This window comes from Caloenas nicobarica, chromosome 5 (assembly GCF_036013445.1).
Source record: "Caloenas nicobarica isolate bCalNic1 chromosome 5, bCalNic1.hap1, whole genome shotgun sequence".
Taxonomy (NCBI): Eukaryota; Metazoa; Chordata; class Aves; order Columbiformes; family Columbidae; genus Caloenas; species Caloenas nicobarica.
In genome coordinates, this window is record NC_088249.1 from 40,812,656 (window position 1) to 40,834,273 (window position 21,618).

Below are 21,618 nucleotides of genomic sequence, written 5' to 3' on the forward strand. Positions count from 1 at the left end.
GGAGAGATGCAATGTGCTGTCTCCCACACAGGCCTCTTTCTCTGTTAGCTTGTCTGTTGTCACCAAAAAGCTCCTCCTGGTGTGACAGCTGCAGCCCAGGAGCCCTGCTTGTGACTGGGGGAGCAGAGTGGAGGAGGGTCCTGGGGTGGAAATCTGATACTGAGGGGAATTGACGCTATTACCTGCTGCTTCACAGTAATGCTCCTTGTGCAGAGCCCCAGTCTGAAGCTGAAAGGTGAGCAGTGACTGTCAGAGAGATGCTCTTCCCGGCATTGAAGCCTGGCACTGAATTAATGTGCGTTACCTGGTGGGCTGCATCATGTGCCATGCGACAATAAGTCACTGAAGGCCAGGCTATAAATTCCCCGATCCCTGTGGGTTTCTCTAAGGGTGGAGTTTCTTCCATTTCTTACAGCTGTGGGAGAGGGCATTAGCTTACAGTCTCATTGAAAATGCCCAAGTTGCCTCCTTTGGCTGCAGGGGCCCATTCTTGTACCTCATTCACACTGTGGAGTGGGTTTCAGTGCAATCAACCCTCTTCCCATGACTCCAACCTGGCAACTGTCCTTGCAGACAGCATTTTGCAATGCCTCAGCGCACTTCCCATGGTGATACAGTTTTCTTATTTACAGGGACACTTGTGACCTCGCTGTTTCCACCCCAGAGCTGTGCAAAACCTTCTAACTCTGTTAAAAAGTGTTTTGGCCAGACATCTTCAATCTATGACTATGCAATAATGCACCCGTAGTCCCCACATTAGTAAACTATCCCTGCAGCCACAAAACTTGCTCACAGCAACAGTACATGCCTGTGGCCATGCAGCAGAGGACAATTTACTCTCTGTTTGCCTCACGGCTCTATCCCTCACTAAGCAGAGTGCACGATGACAAAGCACTGCTGTGTCTTCACTTACAAGATTCTCTGACAGCTCTACTCAGCTAAGTTGCCTCCTGTGATGGGCAGACACAGTCTGCCACCTATCCTGAGCCTTCGCAGCCTCTGAGTTGTCGTCACAGCCTCCAAGCTGCCATCTCAGCCTGCAGCTACTCTACAGACCTCTGCTGGCTACGCAGCGTGGGTCAGGGATGCTCAATTCTGTTTCTGAGGGACTGTCCGTGCACATGCGTATGTGAGGCTTTTGGAACTGGTGCAAATACTTATTCCTATTTCCTGCTGCTGTCCCTGCCCCCCAGCACAGGTGGATGTACTTGGCTTTCCAAAGATAAAATGCAAGAGCAATAGCTGGTGCATGGTGAAGAGCTGCTTCAACACCAGAGCTCTCACCCACTCCCACATGCTGCCGGTTTGGATTCGTATGATACGATCTGTTCCTCTCCAGCCTGATCACAGCATCATGCTCCACAGTTGCTTAAGGCAGGGTCCGTAACGAAGTTAATGTCCAGAAAATGCCCTGCTGCTTTGCTCAGATTTCTGACAACTGCACTCAAATGGAAGTCATAAAGCTTTGTACTACCATCGGACCACTAATAGTGGTATAGTCTCATTTCCTTGTGTTTTACTAAGAAAACAGCTAGTTCAAAGCATGCATATGTCATGTTCATTTAGGTTCAGCTAGGGAAATCAGCTTTCATTTGGGTTTTTTTGTTGTTTTTTTTTTTGTCGTAGCTCAGTTATTGCCACTTTGCTGTCTTCATTCTGCAGTTCAGGATGTCCAGGGTCTTTCCTGTGCTGCATCTCAGAAGCACCTGAATACTATGAAAGCTGCAGCAAAGGACAGTTCCTTCCTCAAACAGTTTACAATTGAAATAGGACAGACAAAAGGTGAAGGAATAGGGGTATGTTTTTTCCTTTCCTATTGTATGTGAGATGTGAGGAAATAAAGCGCCAGCTCATGGTTTCACTGGCATTCTGCTAAGCTTAAATAGGCACGTGACTCTGGCATATGTCTGGAAAGGCTATTTATCTTTCTCCTTATTTGAAAGGTGGTGACCTGACTCAGTAAGTAACTGGTAATATGTATTAGCTGGGTCAAGCCCTCAAATGGGTACTGGATGCTGAAGAGGATTCGCTTAATCTGGCTGTGACAGGTTATTGCGGCGGTGACTGCAGGAGAGCAGGTAAAAGCACGGACTGGAGCTGCGTAACAGCTCCTAGGAAGCTCCTGCGTGCTTTACTGCGAACAACTATTAAACGCAGGTTGCTCTTCCGTGTGTCCCTACCCCCCAGCCCTTTAAAAATCGAACTGCAGAGTGTTTGCTTTCTGCCAGCCTTCTCTCCAGGATCCTGTTAAGACTTCAGATACACCATCACATGATTGGTGAGAAGACCTCGGTCTTTCAGGGGTTTAGGAAAGAGACCCTTTCGTGGGTCCGTGTGGTCCTTGAGTGCTTAAACAAGGGTGTAGAGAGTAGGAGGAGAAGCTGTTCCTCCCACCAGAGCCAGGGAGCTCACCTCAGCATTACAGACTCTGACGTTCAGGGATGGACTGAAAGGGCTCAGCTGCCTCAGGTGCTGAAACAGGACTGAGGACACCACTTGTTTACAAGTACTGAGAGAAAATACCACATGCTAAAAGGCCCTAAATAGAGCAGAGAAAGACATAACCAGGAGGGGCTGGATGCTGAAAGCAAACTCAGCTATGGAAGTGGAAGTGTTTCTGCTGTGGTGGTGATGAATCAGTGGGACTAGCCACTCGACACCACATTAATTCCCTGTACTTTGATGCCTTAATGTGTTTTCCCACTGCATTTGCTTTAGCCAGCTCAGCGCTGGGTTGCTGAGTAAATGGAAAACCCTGTGACATATATATGTCCCTCAGGTCATCGCCTTCTCTGTCCACCTCTCTCCCATGTGTTACAGGGCACCACGCTGCCCTACGCTTACTTGTAGTCAAACCCCAGGAGTTGCCAGCACCTCATTTATTTTACAGAGTATGTGAGATTTGCTTCTTTAGGCTGGGATTGGATGCCCAAGTGCCAGTGGAGGGAGGGAGCTGTGCTTCACATGGCGGCCAGCAGCACCCACACCACCCGGCCTGTGTCCATGGTGGTATTTTTGCGTGAGCCGAAAAGGGGGGTGCTGGGAAGCTGGTTCAGGCTTGGGAAAAACAGTTGGCACAGTTGTAATCGGGCAGGAAGCAGGAAACGGTGTCATGAGGTAAGAAACAGGAAGGGATGATGGCAGCACGACGTGGCCGCTTTGGGCCCAAACTCAAGGAAAGCACGGCTGCACCATGAGGGGAGGTGGCAGGGCCACGTCTGCGCCGTGGTGCTTGCTTTGCCCAGACACTGTTTATGCTGAGCAGCTATTTAAACAGTAACACCAGGCTGGTAAAGGCTTATTTGCACTTGTGCAGCTGCGAGGACTCTGAAGGAGATGAATGAGCCTTCGCAACATCCTTCTGAGTCACGTTAGCATTATTAACGCCATCTCATGTGTCAGGAGAGGGGAACGGGCAGCCGTCGAAGGGGAGGCTTTCTCAAGGACAAGCAGGGGTTAAGCATCCATGTCTTGCTCTCTTCAGAGGACCATTGCCTGCTCCTCACATCCACACCTAAGGATGCCTCTTGCACAACCCGAACCATCTTAAAGGTAGTTGTCAGGTTTCAGTTAGTGGTGTTGGGCCTTCCAAGAGCCACCCTTCATTCCCAGTCACTTCAGGTACCTCTCCAGAGGAGAATGCTGGAAGGGCCCACCTTTCTCTGTGAACCCTCGATTAGCTGCGTGGTGGGCTTAAACAAGGTGCTTCACGCTTGGATGGCTGCGGTGAGGTGAGATGAACCTGCGTCTGCTGAAGATGACTGAGAGCAGATTGTGGAGCAACTGCCAGAATGGCAAGGAAGTCCTTCCTCGCTGCATACGAAAAATGTGCATCTGATGTAAGGGCTTCTTAACTTTGTTGTCTCCATGAAAAAAAAAGGCAATTTTCGTAATGATAAGCATATGGGCATTTCTGCCTGTTCCTGGGATGTATGCGAACCCTGTCTCCAGAAACCTGGCCATGCACTGTGATTGTATCTGGGGTTTTGGAGAACTTCAAAAACTTCCTCCATAAGTAACTTATGTTACATAAGTTACATAAGTAACTTATGACAAAACTTAAATACCATTAACAGAGTGAAAAATCAGTGTAATCTTAATGAAGGGAGGGGGTCTGGAGGAAGAAAAGAGCCTCTGTGCTCTAAGGAGACAGGAGAGGAGGAGAAGCTATTGATGAACAAAATAACACCAGGACCCAGTGGGCTGAACTGAAAGAGGGGATTAGAGCAAGGCCACTTCTTTTGTAATTATCACACTTTTGTCCTGTGTGGGTTCTGCAACCCACCTCCCTCGATACATTTTGTTGAGATTGTCTTGTGTTTCTTTGCTGACAATCTTCCAGAGACCGAATGAGTTTATGGACAGGAACAAAAATACTTTGGCAATACTTCGGCGTTTTCTGCCAAAGCAGAAAATGTAAGGCAAATATTAAACGGTGAAAAGGAATTTCACATTCACAGTGATTCATATTTGCATGAGGAATTTTGACCCTGCTCACGAGCCATCATGGGAGCCATGTGCCCAAGCACAGGGATCATCAGAGCTCTTGCATGTGCTGGGAAGGTTTGTCCTGTTCTGGCTGGTGATGGCCTCTCCAGCTATAAACCCAACTCTCAACAGATCTGTTTGGATGTTAAATAAGAGTTGTTTTAATTTAATTTATAAAAACAAACATAGTGCCTTTGTGACGTTCTAGGCAGTTAGCTAAAAACATAATCAATAAAACATCGTGAAGCCAGCAACAACTCAATAAGTCATAAAGCACAGATAAAAGATGCCATCACAAAACAGCCTCTCCTCCAACTGCGTGCTTTCCTCATTTATCTGTGTATTTGCAAAACATGACTATGGACAAGGTGCTGTTTTGTACCTTGGGACTCTTCCTGGGAATGATCTGGTCCTCCTGCAGAGCAGCCTGCAGGGTGGGTCAGCTGCAGGGGTAGATAGACCCTGAGCACTGTCTCCATTTCGCTTGGCAGGAGGAAAGGCACAATGCTCGCAGGGGTACTGAAGAAGGATTAAGCCTTTCTGTGGTAGTTATGTACTATACTACTATCTATGTGAGAGCTCTATGGTAGTTATGTACTATACTACTATCTGTGTGAGAGGCAAGTCCATCACTATTCTACAGCATATGGAAGAGACAAAGTCATCCTGGGATCGCCTGTCTTATGCAGGTCATGTAACATCCAGGGTTACGTTAACTCCAGATGCAGACCACTCAATCTGCCTTAGCTGTCAAGTCTTCCCTCTGATGTGACATGTCAACCATAAGCCCTGAGTGATCCAGTCAGAGCGGAGGACGATGAGATGGAGACTTGGGGAGCAGCAGTTATTTTCCAGCCCACTCCATGCCCTGCACTTTTCGACTTCACCTGCTTTTCTTCCTGCCCAGGGGTGCAGCCCAGCAGATTGGAGAGTTGCACAGAGCCTGTCACCACCAAGTCCCTCAGCGACCTGCATGGTGGGTTGCTGGAAGGCAATGAAGACCTCAGGGCGGCAGTGATTGCTGGGTGAGTCTTGTAAGCAGATCAATGTTGTGTCTCCTTTGCATTTCCCAAGGGCTGAAGAGCACACTGGAGGAGATGGCTGATCTGTCTGTGGAGAAGGGAGCACCTCAGGGCAAAGGTACATCCTGGTCCCCAGAATCAAATACTGTGCGTGGAACAATTGCTCTAGCACCTGAAATTATTGCTCTGTACATTATCATTTACCTGGTGAATCAGAGAGTCCTGTCCTAACCCTGCTGCATGACAGACCACTGTGCTGCAGAAATATGCCCCAAAGCTGCATAGAGGAAGAAGAGTGAGGATGACAGTGGTGGTAAGACCAGGAGAGGGAGGAGAAAGAGAACGGGTAGTTTTACAGTGCTGGGTCACGCTGTTGCCCAGACAAGGTCTGAGAGCGGAGTGGGCAGAGTCAAAGCAGGAGCAAGAGTGATCAAGGAGAAATCTCACTGCTTTGGGTGTCACCAGCCAGCAGTCACTGCCTGTGAGCCCTGGGAGCTGAGCTGACACAACCTAAACAGAGTATGGAGCCAGGGCGGGGGGAATCTTGATGTTGACTTTCCAGAGAGGCTGTAAAATTGAAGTTATGAAAACAGTGAAGGGTGGCACAGGGCCGCTGAATTATGTCAGTTCTCCACAACTCGAGTTTGGATTGTCAGCAAAATGTGCTGGGAGTGTCGTATCTACTGTGTAAAATCAATATGTATTTGTGGATCAGGTATGTGAGATAAGGGAATGACAGGCAAACATAGATACGTAACTGTCACTTAAGCCACTGCAGTACAGGCTCGTTAGTGACCTGCTGTGGCTTTCTCATTTTAGCATGAACTAATGAAAAACGACTGAGGAGCAATGAAAAGACTTGAAATGTGTTTTTACAGAGATAGTTTCATCTGTTGGACTAGACAGTTGCAGTTGCACCTTAACTAATTTAGGCATTCTCATCAGCTCTTTCAACGGTGAGAGCTGTTGCTGGACAAGTATTGTGCATAATAAAGCGCGTTCTGCATTTTATCCCATTTTAGGTTCGTCCTGTATCAAGCCTAATTTCTACAAGCATCCCTCATCGGCACTAATTTAACTGAACTCCGTGCCCTGTGCTGTGTTTGCATCAGCACAGTCCTGCTGCATGTTGTCTCAGCAGCAGTGGGTGCTGTAGGTACGGGTATATCCCGGCATCGTTTCCCCTAATCAGCGGAGTGCTTAAAGAGGTAAGTGATGAAGGGCTGAAGCTGTACATGGAACAACTCCAGCGAAGCGCTGCATGGAGCAACACCCCTGTCACTCGATCCAGCTCAGAAATTGTTTAGACTGAGGTGACCTGCATGGCTGTGAAATAGCTTCTGTCAGGTGCTAATACAATGAAACATCAAAGAGTTTCTCAGGGTCAGGAGTCCATTCTTAAAACTGTTATTTTGTCACATTGCTTTTAAGTGAGTTTGTGCAATCTTTTAAAACTGAAAGCCAAGTTTATGTGCAGTCCTTGAGCCAAATCTGTAATCTTGCCATAGCTGGTGCAAATGATGCTGAGAGAAGTTAGTTGTACAGTTGGGTCTGAGAACTCTATAAGCTTGTAATGAGAAAAGTAATTATTTGTGAGTACATTTATGGTCCTGGCATCATCTGTGGTCCTCAAGAGGAATCTGTGAAATTCAGGCCGAGTCTTTACAGCCCAGAAGGATCTCAGAGCTCCTCCTAGTGAGTTCGTCCACTGTGGCTCTGAGATGCACTCACTGGGGAAGTGGGGCAGACTGGTGAGCAGTCAGTACACAGCAGCCCTCTGTGAGGAAATTTTTGGCCAAAGATGTGGGTTAAATCCAGGTCATGTTATGTGTTCAGCTAATTTGCTTGTAGTTTCTTTGGCAAGGACTTGGGGATGTGCACACGTGCATAGATTCACATATGCTTTCCATCTCCTCCTGTGTGGAAGCAGGCACTGCTCCTGTTTTTCCTGTGTAGGAGCTGTGATCTATTCTGGTAGCTGCATAGTGCGGTACTGCCTCCAGTAAATATTCACAGATTTCCTTGTAAGCTGACGCTTTTTTTTTTTTTTTGTCTCTCCTGTGTGGATACACAAAGGCATGTGTTGTACCTGCTTTACCCTGTGGGATCTACATAATCAGGTCCATGGGTTTTAATGGATTTCAACTCCCTTCTGTCTACCGATACAGTTTCCTGTCTTGTTTTGAGCAGGAAGAGCTGAGTCTTTTTTGATCTTAGCATTCCTGCTTGCCTAGGCTTTGGGAAGAGTTCTCTGGCTATTTTCCTGTTTAATTTTAGTGTGTGTTTTGTTTTAAGCAGGACAGAGTGCATGTGTGTATGTAATCCATGTGCTCAATTAAGAGAGGCATCTGTTGGGTTTATTTCACATTGCCGAGGAAGGACTGCAAGCAGGGAGCATCTGCTCGGCTTTTTGTCAATGGCTTGTTTTTCATAATTTGCTCTACAGGGTGAATGTTTGGGGAGGGGGAGGTGGCTTTTTATTTCTGAGTTTCATCTTAAATTTATTTTTATGGTAGCCGGGGAAATTGGCTGGGATTTGAAAGTTAATTTGGCTAAGAAAAGAAGTGAAGAGGGAGAAACAAAGCCATCCAAAGGAAATAGTCTTTATGTAATCTTAATAATAGACTCAGAAGGACCCTTACAAACCATTATTTGTAGTATTTTAATGACAAAGTAAAAATAATTTGTTGCGGTGCATTTTTAACGCTAGGGTTGGTTTTGTGTTTGGTTGTTTGTTTTTCTTTTTTTTTTTTTTAAATTAGCAAATTTTGGTTAGATTTCATTTTGGGGAAAGATAGGAAAGGCATCCAACACCAAGATGCTTTTCTGGCATTTTGTCAACAACAACAAAAAGTCTGGGTTTAAAATAGAGCAGCAGTGGTTTCCTGTTCTTATAGTTTTCAGCTTTTGTGCATTCAGATGTTGGCTGTATTGCACCTCACTGTTCTAGTGAGAGACTTAATTATCTGTACATGTATACACTTCAAAGGCTACTAAACCTGCTGGGAGTGTTTTGTACAAGTGTGTTTTTTACACTTCTTTTGGTGGAGAAGTCCTCCAAAAGGGCTGTGGAGGATAATGACTTTGTGATGTCCTGGGAGGATATGGCTACTGGTGCAGCGTAGGCAACTCGGGAGGAGAAAGCCTGAAACTCCCCCTAATCCCACAGGTGAAAGATAAGTCTTACCCATTGCAATCAAACAAACAAGGACACAGTCTTGCAGGCGTTGATGTAGATGCTGTGCAAGACTGACCTGAGTAGGGCAAGACTGGGTCTTACTGAAAGTATTTAAAGAAATGGGATTACAAAAATAGTAATCATATTGTGTTCTACAAGTGAACCTCAGGCCAGCACATTTATTAAGCCACAAGCCACTTGGAATTTCGATATTACATAATATACCATCATAAATATGTATAACTTTTCTGTCAGATGAATGCCACTCATCTGAACAAATTTGTTGACATCAGTATAAATCTGGTTATAAATCGGTTATAAAAGCAGCTGACAGCAGCTGGTGTGCAAAATGTAAATGTGGGGCTGACTGCAGGGAGCAGGGACACAAGCTCTCTTCTGGGGCTTCACGTAACCCTGGCTGCCACAGAATCATGGAACCTGAAGTGTAAAAGGACAAACCACAGTAAACGTCATAGTAGCAGGAAAGTATTTTCATTGCTTGAAAAAAAAATAAAATTCAAACTTTGTCATCACATTAAAAACATTACATGAGAAGTAATAAACATATTTACACTTCTGTTTTGATTATAAATATACATAATATACAAAATAATGTTATAAAACGTAGAAAGTTCAGTGCTTCTGATTTTTTTAAATTACTGAAATACTAGTCTTCAAAATAAACTACAAACAGACAAACTAAAACCCATATTATTGATTTCTGAAGGTCATCTTCACAATGGTCCTACGTGGTCAGAGCAGAAGGTCAGTAGTGGACATTATGAAGGGGTCTTGTCTGCGCAGGTCACGGCAGTAGATGGGCTAGTCCAACAACAGGATTTACAAGGGCAGGAATATTGCTGTCCAAGAGATAGCATGGTCCAGGTTTCTTTGAAGAGATCTTGTTTCCTCCCTCCTCATTCTGCCCCACTCCACAGTCTCATTCTCATCAGTGTCACAGCACTTTCCACTGGGGTGTCTGATATTATTGCTGTAAGTATGTATATAAGAAAAGAGCTTCTGCACGCCCCTGGTTTCCAGGGGTGAGCTTCCCCTTCTCCATGTAGTGGTGGGTGGGTATGAAAGAAACAGGACGAGCCTTGAACCTTCTAACTCTAATCTCCACCTGTCTTGGCAGAGGGCATCTCAGTGGGTGCTTCGCTACTGGTCATTTGGAACCGGGATGAAGGACAGGAGTTGGAGTTTTGTCAAGAGATGGAGAAATGGGGGGTGTCACTTCTTCAGAAAGTAACAGCTGCAACTTTGAGACTACTTGCAGTAGAAGGTGGCACCTAATTCAGAAACACGACATAACCCCCCAAATTTATGTCAAAATAAGGGGTGGGGAGAGAATGAGGAAGGAGAAGAAAAAAGTAATGTCTATTCACAATCACTGGTAGTGCAAAGGGCGTGAAAACAGCTGATGCAGCTCAGCACATACAGATTCTAGGAGCCGATTGATGTTAAATGCATTTGTAAGGCTTTAAATAGAGCTGGGATGCCTCTCCTCCTTATCAATGGGGAAGAGGCAGTACACATTCCTCATCACAACTTCTCCTTCTCACATGTTTAAATCCACAAAAATTCTGTCTCATACTGTGGCTTGGGTCAATCAGTTCTCCAAAGCATCACCAAATGAGATGACACATAAATTCAATATTCCTCTTTCCTTCCCCCTCTCGCCCCTTACACCGTTTCCAGCACATGCAGCAGGAGAGAGGAGATCCAAATAGATGTGTGGCAGAAGTATCAACCACCCCTGCCCAATACTGTTCAGGTAACTGCAAAAGGAGCAGTCAAGTCTGTGTTTGGGCTTGTTAGATTCTCTTGACACATTTTAGGCACTTTTAAACCCAGAAAAAAATTCAGACCTCGTTTATACTGTATCCATTATCTGCATAGCAATGTGTCTTTCTTTACACCTTCCATGGCAACATCCGTGACAATTAAGTGCCTGCTTGTCTACTGGCACCTCCCATAACCAGAGTTCTGGAAAGCCAGGGGTCTGTCCATGAGGAACTGGCCTCAGTATCTTTTAAGAACGAATTTAAACAACAACATTTTAACCCCTCTCTCTTCCCTCTGCCTCCCCTCTTCTACAGCCAATCAGATTTCTGGTATCAAACTTCAAACAAGGGCAGTAAGAACAAAAAGGTGTATTGCATCTTTCAGTAAATTCACAGTCTGTCCAGTTCACCCAGTTCCATCCTCCGCCTGAGAGCAGCAAGTTGCATGTAATTAAAAACAGTCCAATCCAGTTCTGAATTGTAAACAATGCAGCAGGAACGTCCATCTACTGGCATTACCAAATCTGAGGTGCAAATGGGCTGATCTTCAGTCTTATACCTGTCAGGAGATAAAATACCAGGAATGAGAAGGAAGCACAACGTACAGAGTACTGCAGAATTAACACATTATGATTCAAGTATGTTAAACCAAAGTCATTTAACCCAGACATTACTGGAGTTTAACTATCAGCATTCTATGCTTTTGTCTGGGTCCAGAGACAGAGAATCACCAGGAAACAAGTCATCTGTATAATGAGTGGCCTTCCTACCTGGACTGAAGGGAAGAATGCTTAGGGTAAAGCTTACAAATCTGAGTGCTTAACATTAGGTCTCTGAAAAAAGCATATGGTATAGTTAAATGGCTTGTGTTCAGAAGCATTAAGCCTGAATGATGTGGAGAGAGGTTTCAGGAGCTGTCACTATGAAAATAAAAATGCTGCTGGAGATGCCTGATATAAATCTGGGAGTCTAGCTTTCATCAGCAAGATCTTCAAAGGAAGATACAGTATCTAGGTCAGTTAATGGGAATGAAGCGTCTAGCTGTCATTTGTATCTTTGAAAATCCTTTCAGTTAGTCTTAAACTTCTAATATTGTTGGTTGACTTGTGTTCCAGCTTGCCTTCAAGAGGAAACCTGATATCCACGCTGGCAAGGGAGAGAGAATCCTGCAGATCTGACTTCATAGATCACTGCTATATGGTACCGCGAGCTTCCCTTTCCTGGAGTCTGAAACTACCTGAAACTAGTCCTACAGATGGCTATGCTGAAGAAGGCAGATGTTGGATAATGTTAAATTGCCTTTAACTGCCATTAGGCCTTTTTCCAATGGGCCAGTAATTCTTCAGGAACTGGTCAATTCCTCAATAGCTGCTTTTAAAATTCTTTGGATTGTACAATGCTCGGCCCTTCCTTTTTTACATTTTGTCCTCTGGCTTTTCAAAATAACATCAAAATCTAGACGTGTTTATCAATAACATGAAACAGCATTAACTTCTGTTAGAGAATATATAGCTGGAACGTAAATGCCAAGAGGTTGAAATTAACTTGCTACAGACTTCAAAATTGCTGTTATGCCTATCCACTAAGACATTCAGCTACCTTCCATCTTCTGCTAGAAATCTATAGCTTTGCTTGTTTCCCCAGAACACAAATTATCCATTGTAGTAATGGGGAAAAACCATGGCTTTACATCAATGGGCCTATGAATGATTATTATTTCCATTTTTGCTGACTACCTATTTAAGTGGAAATATCCTACAGCGTACTGAATTTTTATGGGCTGATGTTCCATGCTTTCATCTCACACTGACTTATCTAAACTCAAAATCTCTGGTTTAATAAAATCAGAGCTGCTAATTTCTCTATTTTTCCCCACTGAATGCTCTGTTTGCTTAGACACTCCCATGGGCCACAGAAGAGAAGAGGTGAATGCTGGGAAGTATCTTGGATCCCTGGAAATAGAGTAACCCTCTCAGATGCAATTCTAAAGGAAAATTTGCCCCTTGTGCATTTATGCCTGTTCACCTGTGTACATACTTACCTCTGTGGCTATGATGCACTCATTCCTTTCTTCTGTTATCACAAAGACAGACTGGTACATTGAATCCCTTGGAGAGCATATCGCTGATATTCTACATTCCGGCTTTTCACTACGGCAGAGCAGAGAGGAAAGAATGTTATTTGACTGCTAACAAGCCTGACTCTCAAAACCTACCATGAATATGGAGGAGTGGAATGAGATAGCCATGGATGTGTGGGAGGGAGTGCAGAGGATGAAGTTTCGCATGTTCTATATGATGGCAGGACATTATACTAGAGAAGTGGAGGTAAGGAATAGTTACTGTTTTCCTACACTTCTGCCATGTCCAACCTAATAGTGTGCTCCTCAGATCCCTCAGTGAAACAGCCACAAGCAGACCCCAGACAAGACTTTCAGTACACAACATATCAGAAGACTGATGAGCCAGTGAATACCTGCCCCTTACTTTTTTTTTAAAGTTATTTTTACTCTATCATTCTCAGTAAGCAAATAATTTTGCCTTCTTAAGAAGCAAAATGCTTATTTTTAATCACTATATGCCTTTATTGTTGTTCTTCCAATATCTGTTGAGGAAGGAAAGACACTTCTTACTTTCACAACTGGACTACCCACTCTCATTCCCCTTCACAGTGCCCACACGAGTAGCACCCAGCACAAACCATCTAATTGACCTAGCTAAGGATACCACTTCGCCATCAGATACATAGCCCAGCATGAAGATTCCTGGCTTTGCTCTGGTAGGTTCTGTATATTACCTCCTCAAGGTTTCATTTCTCCCCACATTTTCTCATCTGCTTCTAGACTGGTATGAAGATGAGGGGCCTTAAGAAAGACTAGAAGGAAGACTGCATTCTCACCTGTGTAGTCGGAGGGGAGACTTTTCTCCTAAACATTTTTCACTTTTGTAATATTTGTCTTCCTGTGTCCCTCTACTTGTCAGGTCTTTTACCAGATTGTAGTCCAGTTTATGATTCTTGGGTTTGTAGTTTGATTTCTCCAGCCCACAGTCCACTTCGAGGTCTTTATTTTTATTGGTGTTTTTGAGCTGGGAAGCTGGAATGAGATTGTCCTTCTGGAAGTCAGACAGGTTGTTCATTGTCTCCAAGTCCTGCTCTGGGTGCATCCTCATCTGCCTGATGACCATTGCTATCATGCAGAACAGTATAAGCAGTGCCACCAGCCCCACCCCCATGGATATAGCAATCCAGGGGACTGGTTTAGGAGGAAGTGTAACAGGCACAGTATACACTGGCAATTCGCAACGGTTGCCCATGAAGCCAGAAGGACAGTAGCAGACAAAGTTGGCACTATAGAGTCCACTGTAGCATGTGCCTCCGTTCTCACATGGCCCAGATGCACATTCATCTCTGGTTTTGATGTCACAGTTCCTGCCACTGTAGCCTGGCAAGCACGTGCAGGTGTAATCGTTGATCAGGTCATGACAAGTTCCCCCATTGGAACATGGGTTTCTGGCACAATCATTGATGTTTATCTCACATTTCTGACCAGAGAAACCAGGACGACAACGACACACACGAATCTGGCCAAGGTAAAAGCAATTACCATCTGAGGAAACAAAAGTAAAATTAAAAAAAATTAGGCTGCAATGCACTTCACTCAGAAACCTAAACCTCTCCCTGGTAAACATTTTATACTATCTCAAGAAAAGGTAGGTTATTTTACAAAACAACCACACATCTGAAAGTTACTTCTAGTTTACCTAATTGTATCACCATACCTTAAAATATGCCCCTTCTAAATAAGTAATGAAGTTAATTTAATTACTAAATTCTGCTATCTTCCCCATCACATCATAAACCTCATGCATTTTTGTGTTGCATAGAAAAATGCCAGTGAAATCCCCCCCTCAGCAAAAGACCAAAATTAGGGTAGATGTGGAATACAGTGGGGGAGAGGGACTAATGTATTAGAGGAAGAGTAGAGGTCAGATTGGATTTCTATCACTTCTGCACTGAAAAGCACAAACGAGTCAGACATGAGATTTTTTTTGATTAAAAAACTCACCATTTGCACATGGGTTGCTTGTGCACCTGTCTACTTTCTTTTCACAGTTTGACCCTGTGAAGCCAAAAGGGCAAATGCAAGCATAACTGGCCCCCTGTTCTTTTTCCAAGCACGTGCCGCCGTTAAAGCACGGAGAATCTATACACGTCAAGGCGCTGTGCTCACAGTGAGTGCCGTAGTAGCCAGGGGGGCACAGGCAGTGATAACCATTCTCCATATCCTGCAAAACACAACATTAGACCACTGTTATTTGAGGCCACCAAATGATAGCTGCTTGCACGCTTCTTTCTGGTCAGCAGCGAGTGCAGTTCTGTCCCTCCTCATCCACACTCTGATGTGACAAAAGCGGTATTTGGGGAGTAAATAACTGCAGGCTGGACTGCGAGAGGTAGGAGCTGTGAACCGGCCATACTTGGTGCGTAGCAGTAATCACGCAGCTACACAAGCAGAGCAGACGCAGTTGTTGGGAGCCCACAGGCAACTAGGCAAAAACATTGCTAACACCACTACTGTCTAATGGGATCACTGCAGTCCTTCCAGAGCAGAATGGCATGTGTCAACCTACGCAGCTGTGATCAGGCCATTTATCCTCAGCATGAGAGCCCTTTTTTTTTTTTTTTTTTTACAAGGGCTTACATTGCTTTGCCGTGGATAAGTCCCACCACTTAGATCACAACAAAACTGTTTCTTCTCTCCAAGTGCTGTACGTCCAAGGCCTTGGGAGAAGGGAGCTAGGGTCTTGTGGCATTAGCTTTAATCTAAACATGCATCAGATTACATTTGGTATCTGCATCAGATTACATTTGGTATATATAATCAATCAGTCTTTATCAACAGGTAGAATCAATCGTTGACTGGGTCCGAAAACAGCCTGAAACACTAGACTGCAGGAAACTAAAAGTGCAGAACCCTGTTTCACAGAAAGCTTTTCAGCTGATTGCCCTCATATTGTCTGGCACTACACTCCCATAGCAGAAAGCAGAAGTTTTATTTGTTATTAAAATACAGACTCGGAGCATTTCTGTATAAACCTTGGTTTGAGAAGCTTATTTTTTACAGATCTGCTCCCTCATCAACCTTGGATCTTGCCAAGCTCTCATAATGGCTGCCACAGAAACCCAAGGATCAGTTGACTAGTTCTAATCTAGGTGATACATCTCCTCCTGTAACAGACTTCCTCCCCTGACACCTCTTGGGAAGAGTTCAGTTTGATAGTGGTGAGCGTCAGTAATGAACCTGTGTGCTATCGAATTCCCGTTCTGTTGTTACAGAACCATTTCTGAAAAGGGATACCGGGGCTTGCTTCGCACAATACTTTACATTTAAAATGTCCTTACCGTGCAACTGCCGCCATTCCTACAGGGATTGCTGTCACACTCGCTGATCTCATGTTCGCAATCTACACCGGTAAAGCCGGGTTTGCAGGCACACGTGTAGCTGCCCTGGCCAGTGTTCATGCAAGTTGCTCCATTTTTGCATGGTCTGTGGTGAGTGCAGTAGTTCAGATCTGCAAAGATACCAGGAGTTAGAGAAAACATCTTTGACAGCTGCGAAAAGACATTAATGCAAAAATGTTTTAATCAACAAAATGGCAGAATTTTTGATGAATTATTTAACTTTGCTAGCAGTTGGAATATTGGAGATGATCCAGGTTATTATCAGTAATCATCAGACGTTTCAGATTATCCTTGATTTTAGATGTTTCACTACATCTATTACTGTCATACGTGAGCTCTGAATTTTGAGAGACCTGGCAAAAATTTAACTTTCTTAGTGCTTTGGTACACTCTCCCTTTTTTGTGTGCATAAACCCATTAGCTGCAATAGGATTTAGATGCTAAATCAGAAAATGTACTTGGTAAATGCGTGTTCTCCAAACGACTCACCATGGCATTATAGACACTTTGTGCACAACATGTCACATACTAAACCGGTGAGCCCCACCTCTAGAAGGTGTGATTCAAGGCTTGTTCTGGTGGAAATAAAAATGTTTAGGCTTGGAGGTTTAGACAAACACTAGAAATCTTTTATTGTTTATTTACCATGCTCTGTTGTTATGAATGTGAGTAGTTTAAACTAAGTGCTCTGCCAAGCTTGATGGTTCTTTTTTTTTTTCTGTTTAAATTTGAGACAGAGGTTAAGCACACAAGTTCATAGAACATAAGTAGAAAATCTTTATAAACTCTATAAATACCATTGAGTAATTGGAATATAACTGGTTAATGGATAACCACAAGCAGAAAAAAAATCTGCAACTTTACTTTTCCTGCTTAATTCAGACTTCATCATCTTAATCCTATAACTGTCTTGAAAACAGTTAGTTTGCTTAGAGCACTTAAGGATTTCAGTGCCAGCATTGCATATATGGCCTTGAGGACATGACTGCTCAGCTGGCTACGGTTCAGTGATTCAATGGGTTGAATAGGTGGAAGTGGTCTGGTGTACCTTAAAATGGAACCTGTACTTTTCATTCTTGCTTACATGATTTTTCTCTCATGCTCCAGACTTATCACATGAGTTAACTTCCTTGTATGCAAAATAAGGAAGGCCCAAATGATAGTGTTTACTGCTGCTGGAAACTGTTTAGTAAATTGTTATAGTTGTACAGGGAATAAGTTAAACTTAGCTGGAGCAGGCAGAAAACCTGCCTGTTCAACACTCATCCAGGTTGTTTTTTTTTTTTTTTTTCCAAGAGAAAAACTGCAGTTAGCAAAAAGGTTTGCTTGTTTGCAAGCAAAATTACTACAAACACTGGTAAGACAGCCATCGTACAAACGGATGCCTACAAACGTGTACCTTGTGGAAATCTATTTCTAGATCCAATGGGTCAGATTCCTTAGTCCAGTACCAAGGAATACTCAATCTAGAGCCATAAGCACAACCTTCAAAACTAACCTTGATCACAGAAGAGGCCACCCCATCCTTCATCACATATGCACTGCCATTGTGTTTTACAGGTCCCGTGGCGGCAGCCTATATGGGGAATGCATTCATCACAGTAGCGGCCTTGCCAACCAGGACGACAGCTAGAAGAAAAGTCAAATTAAAACATTAATGACATGGAAAAGAGTTTAAGTTTCTATTACAAGGTGACATGTTAACTGAAGTTCAGATTGCAATTGCCATCTACTCACATGCACTCTCCGGGCTTGTTGCAATATCCATTCTGCTCAGTACATCCAGACAGACAGATGGCTGTAAAGAGAACAAAAAAAAAGCAGAAATGTTTAGGTAAATACACATGGTGCTACAGAATACACTTTTAAAAGGGGAAATGCCAGCTTTAAAAAAAAAAAACTTTGAAAACCACTTTTGCACTTTCAAAGGTTTGTTTTAAAAATTCTCAGTACGGGGAGTTCTGGAGCAGGAGGAAGTGAACAAGGAGAGCCAACATTTGACGACTTGTCCTTTAGTTTTTCTGTTTATACAACAAACATGAACTCTTGCTCGAAAAGGAGCAAGAGGAGGCAGCTTTGGCTTGTGCTAATGAAAGGCTGAAAAAACCCAACAGGACTCCAAGCCCACAGCAAAGTTTCCCACTACCACATCGCAACACCTGTCTCGTCTCCTCTGGCAGCAGGAATGGTGGAAGCGTTTGTGTGGGCAAGGGGCTAGCATTTTAACTTGGAACAGATATCTCTGATTTAGGGTTATTGGCCGAGATCCCTTCTCTGCTAGCCCTTTATTTGCCGCTCACACTCGCAGGGGTGAAACGCAGCATTGGCGGCTGTAGCCAAACGGGCCAAAGTCCTCAGCGTGGAGCCTTCTCTCTCCAGGCAGGGAGTGGAAAGCTCAGCATGAAAACATGGCCTCAGGCAGCTCCCAGTACCGTGCACGGTGCCTTGTCACAGCGTTGAAGCCACCGTGTTTTAAGGACCGACCGCAAAGACAGCTACAGCCAGGGTCGGCCAAGGGGATGTGCTTTTGGGTCCCGGCTCCCTCCGCCAAACAGGCTCCCTGCTGCCTTGGAAGCTGCGTTTGCTCCAAGGCCCCTTGATGGACACCCACGCCCCAGGAGGGCAGAGGAGGCCCAGGGAAGCCAGGACGGGACGCGTTCCTCAGGTGCTGATGCCCGCCAAGGCCCCGGCTCTGCCCGGGGGGGCGCGCAGGGGCCAGCGAGGCGCCCCCCACTCCGCCTCCCGCGGCACCGGTGCCGCCGCAGCCCCGCCCCGCTGCCCCCGCAGCCGCCGCCCGGCGAGGGGCACTTACGGTCGGTGCAGTACTCGCCGGTCCAGCCGGGCAGGCAGGCCAGGCTGCCGTCCGCCTCGCAGACGTAGTGTCCGAAGCGGTCGTCGCGGCGCTTGCAGAGGCGGGAGCAGCTCTCGCCGTAGTAGTTCTCGCTGCAGACCACCCGGTAGGAGTAGCGGAGCTGGGTCAGCGGGCCGCTCTGCACGTCCTGCGACCAGTCCTCGCCCACCGACAGCGACCGCTGGATCGACATCTGGCTGATGAGCCAGTCCTCCGACGGCGGCCGGGAGCCTGCGGGAGAAGCGGCCCCCGCGTCAGCGGCCCCCGGACACCCCCCGCAACGTCCCCCCGCGCCACGAAAACCACCCGCCCCGAGCGGCGAGGCACCCCCTGCCCCGCCGGAGAGGAGCGGAGCGGGGGTCTCCCGGCTGGCGATTATATATATATATACATATGTACATCTACACGTACGTGTGCGTATATATGTGCGTACAGAGGCGGCCCCCGCGGTGCGCGGGGCGGGAGCGCTAACCGCGGCCGAGGGGGGCTCAGCGGAGGGGCCTTTGAAAGCGAGGGCTGCCGTGAAATATCCTTTTCCTCTCCGCTCGGAAAAACATCCCAAAGCCATTATTCCTTGCCAAAGGGCGGAATTCGAGCAAGGTGTAAAATACAGGAAAAGGCGGCCGGGGCTCGCTGGCAGCCTCCCGGCTTTCTCACCGCAGCCCGCCTCGCTTTCCCACGCCAAAAATAAACCGGAGGAAACGCAATTGTGTTGGAGATTAGGCCGGGGCAGAATCAAAGCGGCCCCTGATGGATATCGTGGGGGGACCGGCTCCTGATGGTGGGATAAAGCCGGCCTTGCAGTTATAGTATAAACAGCTGAGCCGGGGCGGCCGTTAACCGTTTCGGGGTGGGGGGCGGGACGGGGGGGGGACAGAGGGACCGCGAGGGGCGCTCCCGCCGCGCGGGCGCCCCCTGCCGGCGGCGCGCGGCTGTGGTCACCTTCCGGCAGGTAGTTGGCGGGCGCGTGCCAGGCCTCGATGATGAGCGAGAAGGTGCCCTGCGGAGGGGAGAAACCAGCGTCAGCCCGGACACCCGGCACCCCGGGGCTCCCCCGCCGCACCCCGGCCCGGCCCGGCCCCCCGGCACCCGCTCCGGCCCGCCGGGCCCCGCATCGGCGCTCCCCCCGGCGCTACGCGCTTCCCCCTCGCCCTCCGACAGACCGCGGATCCCCCCCCGCCCTTTGCTTTTAGTTCTCTTGACAAATAACACTTATTATCCCCAGTGCTCGTGGGCTGGATGCGCTTTTTCATCGCACCTTTTTTCCCTTTCCCTCCCCCCCCCCCCCCTTTTTTGTTTTCCTTCTTTAAAGGAAGTTCTGGAACTAAGTCTAAAGGCGAAAGTAGTTTGTTTACATTACAGATTAACAGGGCGCTGCGATTAGCCTTCCCTTGCCGCCCTCCTGCCCCACCATCGCAATCGGGTTTAAAGTGGAATCTCACCGGCCACGTGAAGTTAAAGGGCAACTTAATGGGGCTGTCAAATCTCTCTGTATCCTTGATGCTGAAGGAGTTTATTCCCAGGACCGGGGTGATGATGCTGCCGAAAGTGCAGGAGCCCGGCGAGACCACTGCCTGAAAATGCTTCAAACAAACGCGAAAGAAGGTCCTGCAGTGGGGGGAGCAGGGCTTCCCGCTGGCCAGAGACCCGTGGCTGTTCACGAATTCGTGCAGCTCCAGCTGGAAGACGCCAGAGCTGGACGCCCTCTACACAAAGGGGAGACACACAAAATAGCCAAATCAGACCTTACCCCGGCTTTGCCATGCAAACTTGTTTCCATCACCCACTTTACATTTCGCGAACCCTTTTTTTTTTTCGATGTGCGATTACCTGCTGCAAAATCATTAACAGAAACGTCAAGCCAAAGATGCGCAAGGCTGTCATCCTTGTGTAATTCAAGCTTCCAGTTCTTAATGGGTTTAGTTTTCCTCCTGTATTCCTCAAATGGTCCAAGCAAGCGCTTCTCGATCGAAGGAGAAAAGAGAGGCGTCACGGCGATTCTCCTGGAGCAACCCGCTCTTCCAAATATTCCCCGAGCACCAGCAGAAATCGGAAGGTAAAATCCAGGTGTCGATCCGTCCCCTTCTGGGAATTAATCCTGCAGCCAACCGCCGACCTCTGGTCGCTGTCGTCGCCTTTATAAACTCCAAAGCCGGGTGGGTTTGGTGAGAGACGTGGAGGGGAGTGCTTAGTGTGGAACCGCTCCTCCTTTAACCGGTGCTAGCAGCGCTCAGTAAATGGAAAACTTGCTTCCCTTCGAGCTGTTTATATAGTTGCCTCGCATCCTCACAAGCTCATTATGTAAACTGTCAGTCAGACTCACGGCCGATCCCTCCCCTTTTCCATCTTTCCTTTCTGGAAAAAAAGAACCAAATGTTGCGGAGAGCCCTCATATCCAGAATTAATACCCTGCTGCCGCCGCCGCCGCTGCCGCGCTGACCGCCGAGGAGCCGAGCTGATTACGAACAAGCCAAGCATCTGTTGAGATATTTACGGCGCCCACACTGGGAGAGTTCCCTCGAAAATCAGACGCCCCTCCACAGAGCGGCTTTCCACAGCGCCCAAACAAAAGAGGATGAAATGTTTAAAAAACACGCTTCTTAGTTAGTTAGTTCGTTTGTTTGCTCCTTTCCCCCCGATCGCTACGTGTGCATGCGCCCTTCACGGCCCCCCCGCCCACCCTCGCTCCGGCCGCTTCCCGGGGCGGTGGGACGGGGCAGCGCTGCGCCCCGCAGCCGCGGCCGGGCCGGCGGGCACGACCTGCTCTGCCTGGCGAGAGCTGGCCCCAGGTGGAAAGTAAAAGTAATACGGTGCTTGCCCGACAGGCGG

General features: G+C 46.7%; 1 protein-coding gene across 3 annotated transcripts; it reads right to left on the reverse strand.

Moving 5' to 3' along the window:
* Positions 1–9,310: 9,310 nt before the first annotated feature.
* Positions 9,311–20,743, reverse strand: DLL4 (delta like canonical Notch ligand 4). Of its 3 annotated transcripts, XM_065636647.1 has the most exons (11): positions 20,620–20,743; positions 20,232–20,495; positions 19,732–19,789; positions 18,751–19,020; positions 17,676–17,736; positions 17,437–17,567; positions 15,879–16,048; positions 14,542–14,761; positions 13,374–14,082; positions 12,517–12,625; positions 9,311–11,034 (listed from the first exon to the last, which is right to left on the reverse strand). In XM_065636647.1, exons 1-11 carry the CDS (start codon positions 20,671–20,673, stop codon positions 11,029–11,031), a joined length of 2,052 nt encoding a protein of 683 aa, XP_065492719.1. In that variant the 5' UTR covers positions 20,674–20,743; the 3' UTR covers positions 9,311–11,028. The 3 variants fall into 3 exon arrangements, with proteins under 3 accessions (XP_065492719.1, XP_065492720.1, XP_065492718.1); XM_065636646.1 differs by lacking the exon at positions 9,311–11,034 and having other exon boundaries at positions 12,487–12,625; XM_065636648.1 differs by lacking the exons at positions 19,732–19,789; positions 20,232–20,495; positions 20,620–20,743 and adding an exon at positions 19,201–19,492.
* Positions 20,744–21,618: the final 875 nt, after the last annotated feature.